Source organism: Pseudophryne corroboree, chromosome 4 (assembly GCF_028390025.1).
Source record: "Pseudophryne corroboree isolate aPseCor3 chromosome 4, aPseCor3.hap2, whole genome shotgun sequence".
Lineage (NCBI taxonomy): Eukaryota > Metazoa > Chordata > Amphibia > Anura > Myobatrachidae > Pseudophryne > Pseudophryne corroboree.
Window position 1 is genome coordinate 150,178,840 of NC_086447.1, and position 22,345 is coordinate 150,201,184.

The 22,345-nt window shown below is 45.9% G+C and overlaps 1 protein-coding gene across 1 annotated transcript in view; it reads left to right on the forward strand.

Moving 5' to 3' along the window:
- The window catches only part of TMEM18 (transmembrane protein 18), a 61,585-nt gene extending 39,489 nt beyond the window's left edge, over nucleotides 1-22,096 (forward strand). The window contains exons 3-5 of the mRNA XM_063919511.1: nucleotides 1,791-1,845; nucleotides 18,424-18,517; nucleotides 21,480-22,096. Of these exons, the coding sequence (XP_063775581.1) occupies nucleotides 1,791-1,845; nucleotides 18,424-18,517; nucleotides 21,480-21,575 (245 nt within the window). The 3' untranslated portion in view covers nucleotides 21,576-22,096. The remainder of the gene's footprint in view (nucleotides 1-1,790; nucleotides 1,846-18,423; nucleotides 18,518-21,479) is intronic.
- The last annotated feature ends 249 nt before the right edge of the window (nucleotides 22,097-22,345 follow it).

Sequence of the window (22,345 nt, forward strand, 5' to 3'; positions counted from 1 at the left end):
TTCCTCCCTGGGACTTAAATTTAGTTCTTACGGCTCTTCAGAGATCTCCGTTTGAACCTTTGGACTCTGTGGAACTAAGGTTCCTCAAACTCAAGGTTGTTGCTTCGGCCAGACGTGTCTTGGATTTGGCAGCTCTTTCTTATAGACCACCTTTGTTGTTTTTTTCATGATGACCGAGTGGTTTTGCGTACGAAACCTTCTTTTCTTCCGAAGGTTGTGTCGGCTTTCCATCTAAATCAGTACATTGTACTGCCAGCGTTTACTCTGGCCTTATTGTCTGTTGTTAGGGCCTTACGCATTGATTTGACTCGTACCGAATCTATTCATCGTACAGATACATTGCTGATTTTGATTGACGCACCCAAACGGGGTTGGCCGGCTTCTAAAAACTCGGTGGCTCGTTGAGTGACTTCGGCTATTCGACAGTCTTTCGTTTCTTCCAATATTACGGTTCCTGACCCACTACGGCCTCATTCGACTAGAGCTGTTGGAGCCTCTTGGGCTGCTCGTGGGGGTGTATCTGTCGAGCAGTTGCGTAGAGAAGCGACCTCACAAAAGTTCTACCGGTTTCATACTTTTGATTTTGAGACTGCCTCTGTTGGGTGTCAAATTTTACAGACAGCTAATGGGATTTTCCAAAGCAAGCTAATTAGAGGAGGGAGCCTCTAATTAGCTTGCTTTGGAAAATCCCATTAGTAAGTGCGCAGCATCCCCCAGATGGATGAAAGAGAAATAGGGATTTTTGTTTACTTACCGTAAAATCTTTCTCTGAGTCCATCTGGGGGACGCTGCCATTCCTCCCGTATATTTGTCTGGTTTATTGGTTACATTCTGTTTTGTCTCCCTAGGCTAAACGTTAACTGAGGTGCTTGTTGGTCAGGCTGGAGATGGGAGGGGTTAGAGGGGGGAGGAGTTAGTTTTCTATATTTTCTGTGCCAAACTCCTTACCAACACACTCTAACCCATTAGTAAGTGTGCAGCATCCCCCAGATGGAATCAGAGAAAGAGATTTTACGGTAAGAAAACAAAAATCCATATTTTAGCATTAATCCCCACCCCAGCCCCCAATGTACACATGCCCCCATTAAAGAATTACCCCCCCCCTCCTGTTGCATTGTCTGTTGTGCCCGTGACCAGTGATAACAGATCTTCCAGTTACACACACACACGCGCGCGTTGCCTCCCGATTGGCTCTTTATGGCTTAAACCTCCCTCCCCCCTGTGACTGTAGATCCCATGTGTCCCCCCCCAGTGGCACTTATCCCTCCCTCTGCTGAGCACAGATCTTCAGTCCACTAGCATCCCAGGAGATCAGCAAAGTGGTGCTCGGAGGTGTTTTTTTTTTTTGTTACTAAAATTGTTAAATGCGCTTTGTAAACCAATGTTCTTGTTCTAACTAAATAATACTAATAAAAATCAGTTTCTGAAGACACCTTTTTCTGTTTAAAATTAAATAAATATTGGTCAGCAATAAAAGCGGCTCTCAGATTAACTTTGATTCTGTGGCTATGAGTACCTTGAAGCTGGCACAGTACTGTTACTGAACACCCTTTCTATATGCGTGCAGCAGAGTTAGTAACTGATTCCACTAGTCCTCAATGGCTGAATGTTTCCATTACACAAGGTGGAGCTGAAATAGGTATTTCATTACCCCGTTCCTCAGATAGTTCTCCCTGTGCTGTAAAAATCAGCTGTGTCTTAGCCTTTTGAATTTTCATTACTGCTCCTGCCGCTGTGGCATCACTAAATGCAAATGACATGCTTGGAATCTTTTGTTTTCTCTTTTGCAGTTAGCCTGGTAAGCTGTGCTGAATACATCAATGAAGTAGCTGCTTTGAACTGGCAGTAAGAGTGCATATGTTATTGTTCTTATGCTAATGATAAATGTATGATACTATGCTAAGTGCAAGACTAATTTGAGAAGGGAAATCAGCTTTCTTTAAGTAGACATTTTCCTTAAATAGAAATAGAAACCTTAAAGCATGCATCTAGTAATCATTGTTCTTCTATAAATTGCTATCTCCCCAAAATATATTTTCATGGTCAGTCTGCTACTATACAGTCAGTAGGCATTGGTGGTACAAGGCGTGGCCAAGCAGGGCTGTTGCCCTGGGCACTGCAGCCTGGAGGTGTGGCTGCAATCACCCAACACTTACTAGGTCACAGCTTCCCGCTGCAATATAAGTCTGCACTGGAGTCTGTAGATGAGCTGCGGTCGGATGCCTGTACATATGGCAGCAGAGTATACTGTACTTCTCCATCACACAGTGTGAGCAGCCAGACTTCTCTATCCACCAGAGCTGAGTACCGGCAGGCTCCTTCTCTGCGGCAGCCGGTGCTACGCTAAGTCCCTCCATGTTCTCCAGCAGAGTATGAGCCACCTGACTGCTAAGCACATCAGCGCTGAGCATCTGAGGGTTCCCTCTTGAAAATGTCTGTGAGTAACATTGCGGCATATAATATTCTCCTGGGATGCCCCCGGAGAGAGCTAAAAAGTAATAATATTGTGCTTGTGTGTGGGACATGAATAATTAATCTGAGTGGTGGGAATAACAAGTAGCTATTCTATAGGATGATACTAACAGCACTCTACATGTGACTTTTACTGACTGCAGGAGACGGCTATTTCTATGCTTGAGGATAGCATGTATAGTAAGATAATATAAAGATTCCTTAAAGCATTTTCAAGCACCTACTAACAGCTGTATAGTATAAAACCATATACTAACAGACCGCACCTGTGACTTAAACTCTACAAGCTTTAAAATCCTATATTACCGGCAGTGGTGCAAGTAGAAATATTTTCTTAGTGGTACTGAGTGCAGAAAAATGGGCGTGGTCATGTGTTGTGATGGGGCGTGGACACATGCTGTTAGTGGGAGTGGCTACATGACACAGCCCCTTTTTTGGGGGGATTCTGGAGGCAAGGCTAAAAATATATAGTAATGCCTCCAGTATAATAGATATATATAGTAATACCTCCAGTATAATAGAAATATATAGTAATGCCCCCAATTTAATAACAATATATAGTAATACCTCCATTATAACAGGAAAATACAGCCACTGTCTTACTCCCAGTAACCCTGACAAAGTGGGAGGAGCCGTCATGATGCCAAGCACCATGGTCTTGTTGGTTTGTGTCCCATTATAATTGTGGTAATGGCAAAGTGTGGGGCAAGTGGTACTGCGTACCTGCTGCCAAATTCTTAAGGGTACGCCGTACCCGAGCGTACCCGCATACTTGCACCGCTGATTACCGGACCTTTGCTCCTGATTTTAGGATTATAATACTAATATAAGTCTATGTATGAACTGGTCATTGCACAGAAAAATGGAGAAAATGGAGGACAGTGTGGGTAGAGCTTGGGGGCAGCTCAGCATCTCTGTAAGTGCTGGGCATGCCAACTAGAGTGAGGAACCGAACCCACGCCCCATTTTCGGGAAGGTATGCACCCTTTCCCCTTCGACACCCTGCATTCTCCCAACAGTGAACACTAATGAGTGAACCATGCCATGCCTTGCACTACATATCGTTATGCTTCTTTTTTTTTAAGGGGGGGTGAGGGGGGTAGCATGCCAGAGGAAGCATTTGCACTGAGCTCCACAAGTCTAGAACTAGCCCTACATTTAAGACTGTCAGCATGGCATGTGATAGGAGAATAAGGGGGAGGATGTCACAGGGAATAATGAGCTCAGAGGTGTATTCCAAAGTATCTCTGCTCACTATGTAATTTGCCATGTGACTGTGATTGCAAGGTAGTCTTATGACACTGTTCAGAGTTCTTAATCTTTTAATAGTAATGGTAATTACCAAGATTGTCCTAGTTGCCTACCACTGTGATTTATATTAATAAAGAAGCAAAACACATACTGTACTTTTCTCTAACGTCCTAGTGGATGCTGGGGACTCCGAAAGGACCATGGGGAATAGCGGCTCCGCAGGAGACTGGGCACAAAGTAAAAGCTTTAGGACTAGCTGGTGTGCACTGGCTCCTCCCCCTATGACCCTCCTCCAAGCCTCAGTTAGATTTTGTGCCCGAACGAGAAGGGTGCAATCTAGGTGGCTCTCCTGAGCTGCTTAGAGTAAAAGTTTAAATAGGTTTTTTATTTTCAGTGAGACCTGCTGGCAACAGGCTCACTGCATCGAGGGACTTAGGGGAGAGAAACGAACTCACCTGCGTGCAGAGTGGATTGGGTTTCTTAGGCTACTGGACATTAGCTCCAGAGGGACGATCACAGGCCCAGCCATGGATGGGTCCCGGAGCCGCGCCGCCGGCCCCCTTACAGATGCTGAAGCAAGAAGAGGTCCATAAATCGGCGGCAGAAGACTTTCCTGTCTTCATAAGGTAGCGCACAGCACTGCAGCTGTGCGCCATTGCTCTCAGCACACTTCACACTCCGGTCACTGAGGGTGCAGGACGCTGGGGGGGGGCGTCCTGGGAAGCAATGAATTTACCTTAGTTGGCGAAAAATACATCACATATAGCTCCTGGGCTATATGGATGTATTTAACCCCTGCCAGTTTTCCAGTAAAAAGCGGGAGAAGAGCCCGCCGTGAAGGGGGCGGGGCCTATCTCCTCGGCACACAGCCCCATTTTTCCCACACAGCTCCGCTGGTAGGAAGGCTCCCAGAATCTCCCCTGCATCCTGCAACTACAGAAACAGGGTAAAAAAGAGAGGGGGGCACTTATTTGGCAAAATAACAGATATAAGCAGCTATAAGGGATAGACACTTATTGTAAGGTTGTCCCTATACATATATAGCGCTCTGGTGTGTGCTGGCAAACTCTCCCTCTGTCTCCCCAAAGGGCTAAGTGGGTCCTCTGTCAGAGCATTCCCTGTGTGTGTGCTGGGTGTCGGTACGTGTGTGTCGACATGTATGAGGAGGAAAATTATGTGGAGGCGGAGCAGAGTGTCTGTAACACCCCCTAGGGGGTCGACACCTGAGTGGATGTACTGTTGAAAATTACGTGACAGTGTCAGCTCTATATATAAAAAAACAGTGGTTGACATGAGACAGCCGGCTACTCAGCTTGTGCCTGTCCAGACGTCTCATAGGCCGTCAGGCAGATGGCAGATACAGACGCCGACACGGATACTGACTCCTGTGTCGACGGTGAAGAGACAACCGTGATTTCCAGTAGAGCCACACGTTACATGATTGAGACAATGGAAAATGTTTTATACATTTCTCTATCGTCCTAAGTGGATGCTGGGGTTCCTGAAAGGACCATGGGGAATAGCGGCTCCGCAGGAGACAGGGCACAAAAAAGTAAAGCTTTACTAGGTCAGGTGGTGTGCACTGGCTCCTCCCCCTATGACCCTCCTCCAGACTCCAGTTAGATTTTGTGCCCGAACGAGAAGGGTGCAATCTAGGTGGCTCTCCTAAAGAGCTGCTTAGAGAAAGTTTAGTTTAGGTTTTTTTCTTTACAGTGAGTCCTGCTGGCAACAGGATCACTGCAACGTGGGACTTAGGGGGAAAGTAGTAAACTCACCTGCATGCAGAGTGGATTTGCTGCTTGGCTACTGGACACCATTAGCTCCAGAGGGATCGAACACAGGCCCAGCCGTGGAGTCCGGTCCCGGAGCCGCGCCGCCGACCCCCTTGCAGATGCTGAAGCGTGAAGAGGTCCGGAAACCGGCGGCTGAAGACTCCTCAGTCTTCATAAGGTAGCGCACAGCACTGCAGCTGTGCGCCATTTTCCTCTCAGCACACTTCACTGGGCGGTCACTGAGGGTGCAGAGCGCTGGGGGGGGGCGCTCTGAGAGGCAAATATAAACCTTATACAAGGCTAAAAATACCTCACATATAGCCCATAGGGGCTATATGGAGATATTTAACCCCTGCCTGACTGGAAAAATAGCGGGAGAAGAACCCGCCGAAAAAGGGGCGGGGCCTATCTCCTCAGCACACGGCGCCATTTTCTGTCACAGCTCCGCTGGTCAGAACGGCTCCCAGGTCTCTCCCCTGCACTGCACTACAGAAACAGGGTAAAACAGAGAGGGGGGGCACATTAATGGCTATATATATATATATTAAAGCAGCTATAAGGGAGCACTTAATATAAGGATATCCCTTGTATATATAGCGCTTTGTGGTGTGTGCTGGCAGACTCTCCCTCTGTCTCCCCAAAAGGGCTAGTGGGTCCTGTCTTCATTAGAGCATTCCCTGTGAGTTTGCGGTGTGTGTCGGTACGTGGTGTCGACATGTATGAGGACGATATTGGTGTGGAGGCGGAGCAATTGCCAAATATGCAGATGTCACCCCCCAGGGGGTCGACACCAGAATGGATGCCTTTATTTGTGGAATTACGTGATGGTTTATCTTCCCTTAAACAGTCAGTTGAGGACATGAGGCGGCCGGACAATCAATTAATGCCTGTCCAGGCGCCTCAAACACCGTCAGGGGCTGTAAAACGCCCTTTGCCTTAGTCGGTCGACACAGACCCAGACACGGGCACTGATTCCAGTGACGACGGTAGAAATTCAAACGTATTTTCCAGTAGGGCCACACGTTATATGATTTTGGCAATGAAGGAGACGTTACATTTAGCTGATACTACAGATACCGTAAAACAGGGTATTATGTATGGTGTGAAAAAACTACAAACAGTTTTTCCTGAATCAGAAGAATTAAATGACGTGTGTGATGAAGCGTGGGTTGCTCCTGATAAAAAGTTGATAATTTCAAAAAAGTTATTGGCATTATACCCTTTCCCGCCAGAGGTTAGGGCGCGCTGGGAAACACCCCCTAAGGTGGACAAGGCGCTCACACGCTTATCCAAACAAGTGGCGTTACCCTCTCCTGAGACGGCCGCACTTAAGGATCCATCAGATAGAAAGATGGAAGTTATTCAAAAGAATATATACACACATGCAGGTGTTATACTACGACCAGCTATAGCAACTGCCTGGATGTGCAGTGCTGGAGTAGTTTGGTCAGAATCCCTGATTGAAAATATTGATACCCTAGATAGGGACAATGTTTTACTGTCGTTAGAACAAATAAAGGATGCATTTATCTATATGCGTGATGCACAGAGGGATATTTGCACACTGGCATCTCGGGTGAGTGCTATGTCCATTTCAGCCAGAAGAGCCTTATGGACACGACAGTGGACAGGCGATGCGGATTCAAAACGTCACATGGAGGTTTTGCCGTATAAAGGGGAGGAGTTATTTGGAGTTGGTCTATCAGACTTGGTGGCCACGGCTACTGCCGGGAAATCCACTTTTTTACCTCAAGTCACTCCCCAACAGAGAAAGGCACCGACCTTTCAACCGCAGCCTTTTCGCTCCTACAAAAATAAGAGAGCAAAGGGCTTGTCGTACCTGCCACGAGGCAGAGGAAGAGGGAAGAGACACCAACAGGCAGCTCCTTCCCAGGAACAGAAGCCCTCCCCGGCTCCTGCAAAAACCTCAGCATGACGCTGGGGCCTCTCAAGCGGACTCGGGGACAGTGGGGGGCCGTCTCAAAAATTACAGCGCGCAGTGGGCTCACTCGCAGGTAGACCCCTGGATCCTGCAGATAATATCTCAGGGGTACAGGTTGGAATTAGAGACGGATCCTCCTCATCGTTTCCTGAAGTCTGCCTTACCAACCGTCTCTTCCGAAAGGGAGAGGGTGTTGGAAGCCATTCACAAGCTGTACGCTCAGCAGGTGATAGTCAAAGTACCCCTATTACAACAAGGAAAGGGGTATTATTCCACTCTATTTGTGGTACCGAAGCCGGATGGCTCGGTAAGGCCTATTCTAAATCTGAAGTCCTTGAACCTCTACATAAAAAAGTTCAAGTTCAAGATGGAGTCACTCAGAGCAGTGATAGCGAACCTGGAAGAAGGGGACTTTATGGTATCCTTGGACATCAAGGATGCGTATCTACACGTTCCGATTTACCCCGCACACCAGGGGTACCTCAGGTTCATTGTTCAAAACTGTCACTATCAGTTTCAGACGCTGCCGTTCGGATTGTCCACGGCGCCTCGGGTCTTTACCAAGGTAATGGCCGAGATGATGATTCTTCTTCGAAGAAAAGGCGTATTAGTTATCCCATACTTGGACGATCTCCTAATAAGGGCAAGGTCCAGAGAACAGCTGGAGACAGCTTTAGCACTATCTCAAGAGGTGCTAAGACAACACGGGTGGATTCTGAATATTCCAAAATCCCATTTAATCCCGACAACTCGTCTGCTGTTCCTAGGAATGATTCTGGACACGGTTCAGAAAAAGGTTTTCCTTCCAGAGGAAAAAGCCAAGGAGTTATCCGATCTGGTCAGGAACCTCCTAAAACCAGGAAAAGTGTCAGTACATCAATGCACAAGAGTCCTGGGAAAAATGGTGGCTTCTTACGAAGCAATTCCATTCGGCAGATTCCATGCAAGAATATTCCAAAGGGATCTGTTGGACAAATGGTCAGGGTCGCATCTGCAGATGCACCTGCGAATAACCCTGTCACCAAAGACAAGGGTGTCACTTCTGTGGTGGTTGCAGAAGGCTCACCTATTAGAAGGCCGCAGATTCGGCATTCAGGATTGGATCCTGGTGACCACGGACGCCAGCCTGAGAGGCTGGGGAGCAGTCACACAAGGAAGAAACTTCCAGGGAGTATGGACGAGTCTGGAAAAGTCTCTTCACATAAACATTCTGGAACTAAGAGCAATCTACAATGCTCTAAGCCAGGCGGAACTTCTCCTGCAAGGAAAGCCGGTGTTGATTCAGTCGGACAACATCACGGCGGTCGCCCATGTAAACAGGCAGGGCGGCACAAGAAGCAGGAGTGCAATGGCAGAAGCTGCCAAGATTCTTCGCTGGGCGGAGAATCACGTGATAGCACTGTCAGCAGTGTTCATCCCGGGCGTGGACAACTGGGAAGCAGACTTCCTCAGCAGACACGATCTTCATCCGGGAGAGTGGGGTCTACATCCAGAAGTCTTCAACATGTTAATAGACCGTTGGGAAAGACCAAATTGTAGACATGATGGCGTCTCGCCTCAACAAGAAACTGGACAAATATTGCGCCAGGTCAAGAGATCCACAGGCAATAGCTGTGGACGCACTGGTAACTCCTTGGGTGTACCAGTCAGTGTATGTGTTTCCTCCTCTGCCGCTCATACCAAAGGTATTGAAGATCATACGGCAAAGAAGAGTAAGAACAATACTAGTGGTTCCGGATTGGCCGAGAAGGACTTGGTATCCGGAACTTCAAGAGATGCTCACGGACGAACCGTGGCCTCTACCTCTGAGAAGGGACCTGCTACAGCAGGGTCCCTGTCTTTTTCAAGACTTACCGCGGCTGCGTTTGACGGCATGGCGGTTGAACGCCAGATCCTAAAAGGGAAAGGCATTCCAGAAGAAGTCATTCCTACCTTGATTAAGGCACGGAAGGAAGTCACCGTGAAACATTATCACCGCATTTGGCGAAAATATGTAGCGTGGTGCGAGGATCGGAGGGTTCCGACGGAGGAATTCCAACTGGGTCGTTTCCTACATTTCCTGCAATCAGGATTATCTATGGGTCTCAAATTGGGATCCATTAAGGTTCAAATTTCGGCCCTGTCAATATTCTTCCAAAAAGAATTGGCCTCTGTCCCTGAGGTCCAGACTTTTGTCAAGGGAGTACTGCATATACAGCCTCCTGTGGTGCCTCCGGTGGCACCGTGGGATCTAAATGTAGTTTTAGATTTCCTCAAATCCCATTGGTTTGAACCATTGAAAAAGGTGGATTTGAAATATCTCACATTGAAAGTGACTATGTTACTAGCCCTGGCCTCTGCCAGGAGAGTATCTGAATTGGCGGCTTTATCTTATAAAAGTCCTTATCTAATCTTCCATTCGGATAGGGCAGAACTGCGGACTCGTCCGCATTTTCTCCCTAAAGTGGTATCAGCATTTCATCTGAACCAACCTATTGTGGTGCCTGCGGCCACTAGCGACTTGGAGGACTCCAAGTTGTTGGACGTTGTCAGAGCCTTAAAAATATACATTGCAAGGACGGCTGGAGTCAGAAAATCTGACTCGCTGTTTATATTGTATGCACCCAACAAGTTGGGCGCACCTGCTTCTAAGCAGTCGATTGCTCGTTGGATTTGTAACACAATTCAACTTGCACATTCTGTGGCAGGCCTGCCACAGCCTAAAACTGTAAAAGCCCACTCCACAAGGAAGGTGGGCTCATCTTGGGCGGCTGCCCGAGGGGTCTCGGCATTACAACTCTGCCGAGCAGCTACGTGGTCGGGGGAGAACACGTTTGTAAAATTTTACAAATTTGATACCCTGGCAAAGGAGGACCTGGAGTTCTCTCATTCGGTGCTGCAGAGTCATCCGCACTCTCCCGCCCGTTTGGGAGCTTTGGTATAATCCCCATGGTCCTTTCAGGAACCCCAGCATCCACTTAGGACGATAGAGAAAATAAGAATTTACTTACCGATAATTCTATTTCTCGGAGTCCGTAGTGGATGCTGGGCGCCCATCCCAAGTGCGGATTATCTGCAATACTTGTACATAGTTATTGTTAACTAATTCGGGTTATTGTTAAGGAGCCATCTTTAAGAGGCCCTTTCTGTTGTCATACTGTTAACTGGGTTTAGATCACAAGTTGTACGGTGTGATTGGTGTGGCTGGTATGAGTCTTACCCGGGATTCAAAATGCCTCCCTTATTGTGTATGCTCGTCCGGGCACAGTACCTAACTGGAGTCTGGAGGAGGGTCATAGGGGGAGGAGCCAGTGCACACCACCTGACCTAGTAAAGCTTTACTTTTTTGTGCCCTGTCTCCTGCGGAGCCGCTATTCCCCATGGTCCTTTCAGGAACCCCAGCATCCACTACGGACTCCGAGAAATAGAATTATCGGTAAGTAAATTCTTATTTTCTGATAATACGAGTACCACCAAAAAAGGGGTATTATGTTCGGTGAGGGAAAAACTACCTGTAGTTTTCCAGAATCTGAGAAATAAAATGTGTGATGATGCGTGGGTTTCCCCCCGATAACAATTAATAATTTCTTAAAAAGTATTGGCTGCATACCCTTTCCCGCTAGAGGTTAGGATGCATTGGGAAACACCCCCTAGGGGGGATAAGGCGCTCACACGCTTGTAAGAACAAGGGCTCTACCCTCTCATGAGATGGCCGCCCTTAAGGATCCTGCTGATAGAAAGCAGGAGGGTATCCAAAAAAAGGTATTTACACACATACTGGTGTTATACTGCGACCAGCTATCGCCTCAGCCTGGAGGTGCAGTGCTGGGTTGGCATGGTCGGATTCCCTGACTGGAAATATTGATATCCTAGATAAGGATAGTATATTATTGCCTATAGAGCATTTAAAAGATGCATTTCTATATATGCATGATGCACAGCGGAATAATTGCCGACTGGCATCAAGTATAAGTGCGTTGTCCAATTCTACCAGTAAAATGGTCAGGTGATGCGGATTCCAAACGTCATTTGGAAGTATTGCCTTTGAAAGGGGACATTTGGGGTCGGTCTTTTAGACCTGGTGGCCACGGCAACAGCTGGGAAATCCACGTTTGTACCCCAGGTCGCCTCTCAAAATAAGACGCCGTATTATCAGGCGCAGTCCTTTGTTGGCAAGCGGACAAAAGGTTCCTCTTTTCTGCTCGTGACAGAGGGAGAGGAAAAAGGCTGCAGAGATCAGCCAGTTCCCAGGAACAGAAACCCTTTCCAGCCTCTGCCAAGCCCTCAGTATGACGCTAGGGCTTTACAAGCTCAGGCACGGTGGGGGCCCGTTCTCAATGAATTTCAGTGCGCAGTGGGCTCACTCGCAAGTAGACCCCTGGATCCTTCAGGTAATATCTCAGGGGTACATATTGGAATTCGAGACGTCTCCCCCTCGCCGTTTCCAAAAGTCGACTTTACCGACGTCTCCCTCTGACAGGGAGGCAGTTTTGGAAGCCATTCACAAGCTGTATTCCCAGCAGGTGATAATCAAGGTACCCCTCCTGCAACAGGGAACGGGGTATTATTCCACACTATTGTGGTACCGAAGCCAGACGGCTCGGTGAGACCGATTCTAAAATCTAAAATCTTTGAACACTTACATACAGAGGTTCAAATTCAAGATTGAGTCACTCAGAGCAGTGATTGCGAACCTGGAAGAAGGGGACTACATGATGTCTCGGGACATCAAGGATGCTTACCTTCATGTCAAAATTTACCCTTCTCACCAAGGGTACCTCAGGTTTATGGTACAGAACTGTCACTATCAGTTCAGACGCTGCCGTAGGGATGGTCCACGGCACCCCGGGTCTTTACCAAGGTAATGGCCGAAATGATGATGTTCCTTCGAAGGAAGGGAATTTTAGTTATCCCTTACTTGGACGATTCCCTGATAAGGGTAAGATCCAGGGAACAGTTGGAGGTCGGTGTAGCACTATCTCAGATAGTGTTGCGGCAGCATGATTGGATTCTCAATATTCCAAAATCGCAGCTGGTTCCGTCGACGTGTCTTCTGTTCCTAGGGATGATCCTGGACACAGTCCAGAAAAAGGTGTTTCTCCCGGAGGAGAAAGCCAGGGAGTTATCCGAGCTAGTCAGGAACCTCCTCAAACCGAGCCAAGTCTCAGTGCCTCAATGCACAAGGGTTCTGGGTAAAATGGTGGCTTCCTACGAAGCAATCCCATTTGGCAGATTCCACGCAAGAACTTTCCAGTGGGACCTGCTGGACAAATGGTCCGGGTCGCATCTTCAGATGCATCAGCGGATAACCCTGTCACCAAGGACAAGGGTGTCCCTCCTGTGGTGGTTGCAGAGTGCTCATCTTCTAGAGGGCCGCAGATTTGGCATTCAGGACTGGGTCCTGGTAACCACGGATGCCAGCCTGCGAGGCTGGGGAGCAGTCACACAGGGAAGGAATATCCAGGACTTATGGTCAAGCCTGGAGACATCACTTCACATAAATATCCTGAAGCTAAGGGACATTTACAATGCTCTAAGCTTAGCAAGACCTTTGCTTCAAGGACAGCCGGTGTTGATCCAGTCGGACAACATCACGGCAGTCACCCACGTAAACAGACAGGGTGGCACAAGAAGCAGAAGGGCAATGACAGAAGCTGCAAGGATTGTTCGCTGGGCGGAAAATCATGGGATAGCACTGTCAGCAGTATTCATTCCGGGAGTGGACAACTGGGAAGCAGACTTCCTCAGCACGACCTCCACCCGGGGAGAGTGGGGACTTCACCCAGAAGTCTTCCACAGGATTATAAACCGTTGGGAAAAACTCGACAGGTATTGCGCCAGGTCCAGGGACCCTCAGGCAATAGCTGTAGACGCTCTGGTAACACCGTGGGTGTACCAGTCAGGGTATGTGTTTCCTCCTCTGCCTCTCATACCCAAGGTACTGAGATTGATAAGATGGTGAGGAGTGAGCACTATATTCGTGGCTCCGGATTGGCCAAGAAGGACTTGGTAACCGGAACTTCAAGAGATGCTCACGGAGGATCCGTGGCCTCTACCTCTAAGAAGGGACCTGCTCCAGCAAGGACCCTGTCTGTTCCAAGACTTACCGCGGCTGCGTTTGACGGCATGGCGGTTGAACGCCGGATCCTGAAGGAAAAAGGGCATTCCGGATGAAGTCATCCCTATCCTGATCAAAGCCAGGAAGGATGTAACCGCAAAAACATTATCACCGCAATTGGCGAAAATATGTTGCGTGGTGCGAGGCCAGTAAGGCCCGACGGTGGAAATTCGACTGGGTCGATTCCTACATTTCCTGCAAACAGGAGTGTCTATGGGCCTGAAATTGGGGTCCATTAAGGTTCAAATTTCGGCCCTGTCAATTTTCTTCCAAAAAGAACTAGCTTCAGTCCCTGAAGTTCAGAAGTTTGTAAAAGGGGTACTGCATATACAGCCTCCTTTTGTGCCTCCAGTGGCACTTGGGATCTCAATGTAGTTTTTTTTTTGGATTCCAAAAGTCACATTGGTTTGAACCACTTAAATCTGTGGAGTTAAAATATCTCACATGGAAAGTGGTCATGCTGTTGGCCCTGGCCTGGGCCAGGCGCGTGTCAGAATTGGCGGCTTTATCCTGTAAAAGCCCTTATCTGATTTTCCATTCGGACAGGACGGAATTGAGGACTCGTCCTCAATTTCTCCCTAAGGTGTTTTCAGCATTTCACTTAAACCAACCTATTGTGGTGCCTGCGGCTACTAGGGACTTGGAGGATTCCAAGTTGCTGGACGTAGTCAGGGCCCTGAAAATATATGTTTCCAGGACGGCTGGAGTCAGAAAATCTGACTCGCTGTTTATCCTGTATGCACCCAACAAGCTGGGTGCTCCTGCTTCTAAGCAGACGATTGCTCGTTGGATTTGCAGTACAATTCAGCTTGCACATTCTGTGGCAGGCCTGCCACAGCCAAAATCTGTAAAAGCCCATTCCACACGGAAAGTGGGCTCATCTTGGGCGGCTGAGGACCTGGAGTTCTCTCATTCTGTGCTGCAGAGTCATCCGCACTCTCCCGCCCGTTTGGGAGCTTTGGTATAATCCCCATGGTCCTTTCGGAGTCCCCAGCATCCACTAGGACGTTAGAGAAAATAAGAATTTACTTACCGATAATTCTATTTCTCATAGTCCGTAGTGGATGCTGGGCGCCCATCCCAAGTGCGGATTGTCTGCATTACTTGTACATAGTTATTGTTACAAAAATCGGGTTATTGTTGTTGTGAGCCATCTTTTCAGAGGCTCCTTCTGTTATCATGCTGTTAACTGGGTTCAGATCACAAGTTGTATGGTGTGATTGGTGTGGCTGGTAATGAGTCTTACCCGGGATTCAAAATCCTTCCTTATTGTGTACGCTCGTCCGGGCACAGTATCCTAACTGAGGCTTGGAGGAGGGTCATAGGGGGAGGAGCCAGTGCACACCAGCTAGTCCTAAAGCTTTTACTTTGTGCCCAGTCTCCTGTGGAGCCGCTATTCCCCATGGTCCTTTCGGAGTCCCCAGCATCCACTACGGACTATGAGAAGTAGAATTATCGGTAAGTAAATTCTTATTATCTGGCATTGTCACACCAGTCTAATTGATAGTTCTCCAATTGGACACTGTACTCGAACACAATAACACTGTACTTGAGCACAATGGGGGGAATTTACCGTAATTGTTTTTCCCTGTGGCTATCACTAGGGGGCGCAAAATGTTGCAATTCAATTGTTCCTCCGTTTAGATGACGGGTTGCTGTGGAGATGACATTTCTTCTCGTAGTCTCCTGAGGTGCGAGGAGAAATGGGTGCAAAGTGGGCCCTTTGGGTGTCCAAACAGGAGTTTGGACACCCAAAGCAAGACTTTAGATGGGTTTATCCGTTTTACGTGGCTAAACCCTGTCGTTTGGGTGCGACATGCTTGATATGCATGTGTGCCCAAACAACACTTAAATAGTGACAATTGTTTGGGTATCTAAAAAGTCCCGTTTAGATGGGATTATTAGACGCCCAAAACAATTGAATTGCCTTAATTTATCATTATATGCTATGGGGGGAATTACTGCAGCTAATTGATCCCTGCCCTGGGGTGATAATTCAGTTGGTGGAAGCAGCCGGCATTATTGGGGATTTATTTTTTTCGTGGCCGCAATTGCAAACAAATGGATCCGGGAACTTAACCCATACTCTGTGCTTTTCTCATGGAAATGGGTAAATGTTTCAGCAAATGTTTCAGACCTTAATTGAATTGGCAGAAAAAAACATTGGGTAAAAAAATTGCAAAAAAAGCCTATTTTTTTTTAGCTGAAAAAATAAACCGCAGCTAATTGAATTACCCCCATTTGTGTAACTAGATCTGCTGTTTACTGTACATCCCTTTATGAGTAACTTCATTTGAGCTATATAAATAGTTTTTTCATTATTATTTTTTATTTATTTTATTTTACCAAACTTGGAGTTATAGTCAATGTAGAATCAGTGCAATTACAAGAAATCTAATCAGAAAAGACAGGGTACATGAGAGCCGTAACCTGCACAAGAGCCTGAAGCCACTGTGGAGACCATTACTTCATACTGTCGTTCTTGTGACCCTAGTATCGCATATAGGGGGTCATTCCGAGTTGTTCGCTAGCAGCACAGTGATCAGGCAAAAAAAGGCACTTCTGCGTATGCGGTGCAATGCGCACGCGCGTCGTGCTATTACAACGGACTATGTAGTTTCACACAGGGTCTAGCCAAGCTTTTCAGTCGCACTGCTGGCCGCAGAGTAATTGACAGGAAGAGGGCGTTTCTGGGTGTCAACTGACCGGTTTCAGGGAGTGTGTGGAAAAACGTAGGCGTGCCACATAAAAACGCAGGCGTGGTTGGGGAAATGCAGGCGTGGCTGGCCGAACGCAGGGCATGTTCGTGACGTCAAAACAGGAACCGAATAGTCTGAAGTGATCGCTAGCGCCGAGTAGGTCTGGAGCTACTCTGAAACGGCACAAAATTATTTTGTAGCCGCTCTGCGATCCTTTCGTTCGCACTTCTGCTAAGTTAAAATACACTCCCAGAGGGTGGCGGCGGCTTAGCGTTTGTATGGCTGCTAAAAGCAGCTAGCGAGCGAACAACTCGGAATGAGGGCCACAATACAATGCTAATGCTTGCCAAAAATTGTCAAATATTGCTGTAAAAATGTAATAGATTATTTGTAATTAAGCATAGACCAAAATCAATGGACCTTCCTCCTGAGACATCTATCTGCATGAGCACCAAGCTATGTGTGATGGGTTTTATTTGCCAACATAATATGCCCACCATTGCTAAAGCACTGATTGAACCCTTGGCTGTTTGCACCCATATGCCCCCTCATCTATCAATGACCCACTAACTTAATCTCCTGTTTAAGTTGATATTGCAGATATTTCCTACCTTGTCAAATTATTTATCAGACTGTAAACCAGTGAAATTCCAAAGGAGACAGACCTGGATAGACCAATCATAGATCTGGGCCGGAGTGACCTTGGGCTCTTTGGTCAGAGAATTAATGTCATGTTTGCTCTCTAAATATTTCCCTTGTCATAGGTTTACTAGTGGAAAACCAATATACAATATTATAACCTCAGTGGTGGTAAATCACCAGAATCCTATCTACCAAATCTTTGCGAATCCAAGCCTGGAGAAAATGTACTTAATTCAGTTCCAAATTTTCTAAATTCTCAAAGTACTTCTTTATACAGTTGATTCTTTTTTTTTCATGCTTTAAAAAAAAAAAAATTTAAGTGTCACGAGGGGTGGGAGATGGAAATGAGTACATATTTGCTTGTCTGTAATATGAATGTCTGGGGCCACATATCTACATATATAAAAGCCAAATACCACTGAGTGACTATCTGACTCATCACAAAATCTCCAAACCATGAGAACTAGGAGCTTGAAATTTGGACAGTAGCTTTGTTTTGTAACTTTGGCACCCACTAAAAAGGGATTTTTCAAAAGTCCACCCCAAGAGGGGTGAAAAGGGATGAAAAAAGGCAAATACCGCTGGCTGACTGACTGACTGACTCACTTACTCATCACAAAATCTCTGGAACCATAAGGACTAGGAACTTGAGATTTGGACAGTAGCTTTGTTTTGTTACGTAGGCACCTACTAAGAAGGGATTTTTCAAAAGTTCACCGCCAAAGTGTGAAATTTCTTTTTGATCTCTTAATCCAGATAAGATTTAGGTTTTGTTTTTGCATACAAACGTTACCGAATTAGTGCCTAAGTAGGTGTATATATTTTTAGCAGCATGTTAATCTAGGTTTAAAAACAATCACTTTTTAACAATTCTTTTACAATCTGTTGATTTTTGTTTCATTTTAAATTGGAGGATTGTAAGGGGCTTCTTTAGCATCCACCCGAAACTGTCTTCATTCCATGAATTTCTGATCCCATCAGACTACCATTTCCAGTTCAAACGGCTGCAGTTCCCAGTAAAGGTCTGCTACGTCATGACCATTAACAAAGCTCAGGGGCAGAGTGTGAAAGTGGCTGGTGTGGATCTGAGGAGTGACTGCTTCTCCCTTGTCCAGTTTTATGTTGCCTGTTCCAGAGTCAGCTGCTCTGACAGCCTGGCCATTCTCCAGCCTGATGGAAAGGCTAAAAATGGAGTTTACCAGGAAGTCCGTCAAAATGAAAGTTACATGCACGGATATACTTGAAGTTCCGTAGCAAAGCATGGGTATTCAGCTAGTACGTAATACATTGCTGGCGCAAATTAGGTTGTGTTTAGTGTTGTTTCTGGGTTGCAGGACATACAATGGAAACGGGCATTACACTCTAAGCAATCCCTTACGCTTCTTATTCCAGCAGAACCAAACTGCTTTGTTCAGATAATAGCTATTGTTCAATAATAAAAAAATTGTTCTGTATAATCCCCAAATTGCAGTGTTTTTTTCCAACATGTAAATACTCATAGTTTTCTGTATGACAAATTAAAACCTTTTCTCTTGTTTTGTTGTTCAGAGCATATTCGAAGCAGCAGTACTTTGATGCGTCCGGCATGTTCATTTCCTTAGCTTTTTCAGCGCCTTTATTGTGCAATACTATAGTTATTGTGGTAAGTATTCCTTTCAGTGCACTGCTAATCACCTAAAATGCTTTTACAGTAAATTAACTCAGTACTTATTTCATAATATGACCGTATGAGTCTACCCATACCTTGGAAAATGATACATGGGTAATGGTAATAAGATCTGCAGTCAGCATTTGGTGGAAGCCATTGATAATCTGGGTACCGTTGTGTAGGTATAGAACTATACTACAGGCTGCTATTATTTTCAGTTCTAAATATATATTTCTCTGACGTCCTAGTGGATGCTGGGTACTCCGTAAGGACCATGGGGAATAGACGGGCTCTGCAGGAGACTGGGCACTCTAAAAGAAAGATTAGGTACTATCTGGTGTGCACTGGCTCCTCCCTCTATGCCCCTCCTCCAGACCTCAGTTAGGGAAACTGTGCCCGGAAGAGCTGACACTACAAGGAAAGGATTTGGAATCCCGGGTAAGTGGTCATATATATATTTGGCCTTGGCTTCGGCTAGGCGTGTGTCAGAATTGGCGGCTTTGTCATGTGAAAGCCCTTATCTGATCTTCCATAGGGACAGGGCAGAATTGAGGATTCGTCCCATATTTCTCCCTAAGGTGGTATCAGCGTTTCATTTGAACCAACTTTTTGTGGTGCCTGCGGCTACTCGGGACTTGGAGGCCTCCAAGTTGCTGGATGTAGTCCGGGCCCTGAAAATTTCGGTTTCCAGGACGGCTAGAGTCAAAAATACTGACTCGCTGTTATCCTGCATGCACCCAACAAGCTGGGTGCTCCTGCTTCTAAGCAGACTATTGCTCGCTGGATCTGTGGCGCGATTCAACTTGCACATTCTGCAGCTGGACTGCCGCATCCTAAATCAGTAAATGCCCATTCCACGAGGAAGGGGGCTCTTCTTGGGCGCCTGCCCAAGGGGTCTCGGCATTACAACTTTGCCGAGCTGCTACCTGGTCGGGGTCAAACACGTTTGCAAAATTCTACAAGTTTGATACCCTGGCTGAGGAGGACCTTGAGTTTGCTCATGCGGTGCTGCAGAGTCATCCGCACTCTCCCGCCCGTTTGGGAGCTTTGGTATAATCCCCATGGTCCTTACGGAGTACCCAGCATCCACTAGGATGTCAGAGAAAATAAGAATTTACTCACCGGTAATTCTATTTCTCGTAGTCCGTAGTGGATGCTGGGAGCCCGTCCCAAGTGCGGACTCTCTGCAATACTTGTATATAGTTATTGCTTAACTAAAGGGTTTTGTTATGAGCCATCTGTTAATGAGGCTCATTTGTTGTTCATACTGTTAACTGGGAATAGTTATCACAAGTTGTACGGTGTGATTGGTGTGGCTGGTATGAGTCTTACCCGGGATTCCAAATCCTTTCCTTGTAGTGTCAGCTCTTCCGGGCACAGTTTCCCTAACTGAGGTCTGGAGGAGGGGCATAGAGGGAGGAGCCAGTGCACACCAGATAGTACCTAATCTTTCTTTTAGAGTGCCCAGTCTCCTGCGGAGCCCGTCTATTCCCCATGGTCCTTACGGAGTACCCAGCATCCACTACGGACTACGAGAAATAGAATTACCGGTGAGTAAATTCTTATTTTTGATACAGCATAATGCTTTTCAGTAAGGCTGCTTTTGTCACTTAATTGTCTCTTTACAACCATGCCACCACAATGAAGTTGATACATTCCAAGGCAGTGGGTGGGCAGTGCCCATGTTACGAAATTGCAGAGCGGGCGACGGCATCCTATATTGACCCTATTTCGCCCCCAAAATGCGCACTTTAGCTTGCAGTCCCATAGGGGGTGAAATTAAATGCGTAAATAAAGGCTGCCGTGTGTACGGGATTTTTGCACACTGCACATCTCCTTTACATCGCACCAGAACTGTACAAGTTTGTATTGCTCCTAACTGATCTGACAACAGTGACTTGGCTGCATTATGTCAAAGAGGCTTACGTAAAATCTGATCATTGCAGCCGCTGGTGGACGGTCATGTAAAAAAAATGCTCCTTGTTTATCCAAACAAATGAAATGTTGGATTTTAAATAATTACATGCTGGTGATGGTATATAAGAGTGCATTTTTTCTATAGCAGTGGTTACCAAACTGGGTCTCTTGGGGCACTTGGGTTGGTGGTCCAGGACCAATTCAAACTATTTATGGTCAATGTAATAAGCAAAACCGGAGCTTGTAGCTTCCAATCATAAAACATGTGAACAAACAGATGTCAATTCTATCCCACACCACATAATTGAACCTAAGGATGACATAAACCGTTTTCTTAATTTAATATTTTTTTCTGAATTTCTCAATAAGAAACTTCTGGCCAATGTGTGCCGTGAAAAATAAAATCTGATACTCTAGGGTGCTGTGATTTAAAAAAAAGTTTGGGAACCACTGCTCTATAGCAACATTTTAGCAGTCCAATATTTGCTGATAACCTCTACATTTTGTGGGGTTCTGTAGTGCTCAGTGGATGCTCCTTTTTCCTGGATCCATAAAATAATAAACTGCAGCCTTATCTGACCTTCTAATTACGGGTGTGGTAAGGAAGGTCGACCACACTTAGGTCGACAGTGTCTAGGTTGACCACTATTGGTCGACAGTAACTAGGTCGACAGGGTTTCTAGGTCCACATGTACTAGGTCAAAAGGTCGACATGAGTTTAATTTTTTGTGTGTGTGCCGTTTTCTCCAGTGACCGGGAACCTTAATTAGTGCACCGTGTCACCTCGCATGGCTTGCTGTGCTTTGGGCAAGGTGACTATTCCCAAGCGTAGTCCACGTGGATCGTTTTAAGTATGAAAAAGTAAAAAAAAAATAAAAAAAATTGTGAAAAACTCATTTCGACCTAGTTACTGTTGACCAGTAGTGGTCTACCTAGACATTGTTGACCTAAGTGGTCGATCTAGACACCTGATACCCTAATTGCTGTAGAATATTGTCCATTCTTTCTTTACAATTCTGGTGATTTGTGTTTACTGCAGATCCATTGGGTGTATAAAACATTGTCTGCAATGACAGAACTTAAGACTTTGCAGAAGAGAAGGAAAAGTGCGAGGGAGAAAAAGAAGGAAAACTGAACTTGCTGACAATTAGAATTTTTGGATGAGTCTTTTTCTCGTTTGCACATCAGAGCAAGCAATCTATTGCTTTGTGGATCTGCAGATAAATCTCAATTTTCAAGCATCAAAAACCTTGTGCACAGGAATATTGAAGACGTTTGAAATTATCTCTTCAAGTACCCAAAAGAAAATCAATTATTTTAATTAAATCTGATATCTACACGGCACAAACTTGCACAAACATTTACCTAAAACACGGTTTGTAGGGTGTACTTGACATGAGAGTTATGAGCAGCACAGTACTCTATTACAAGAAGTAGTTACCACACGGAGATCTGATAGAGAATCATGCTTTATAAGGCTAGCTCCATGCTTTAGATGAGGAATAAATTACATGTGAACAGTCTCTTTCAGGGTAATTGCTTATAGTCCATTCCACTGTAAATAACTGGGTTCTATTGTTCTGTTTCTTACAATCCTTCTTGATTCTGTGATTGTTCTTCAATTATATCTGTAAAATAAAACATTTTTTTTTACGAGATCTGTTTTCTAAATAACTCTGAACATCTCCACTTCAATCATTGGGGTATATTTACTAAGCTCCCGATTTTGACCGTGATGGCGTTTTTTGTTCTAAGTGGCATCTCGGTCATTTACTAAACAGTAATCACGGCAGTGATGAGGCTATTCGTATTTTTTTTCTTGTCCAAGTGAAAAATTACGAATGAATACACCATCGGTCAAATTACGCCTGTTTAAGTATGAATCTCGGTCATTTACTAACCATT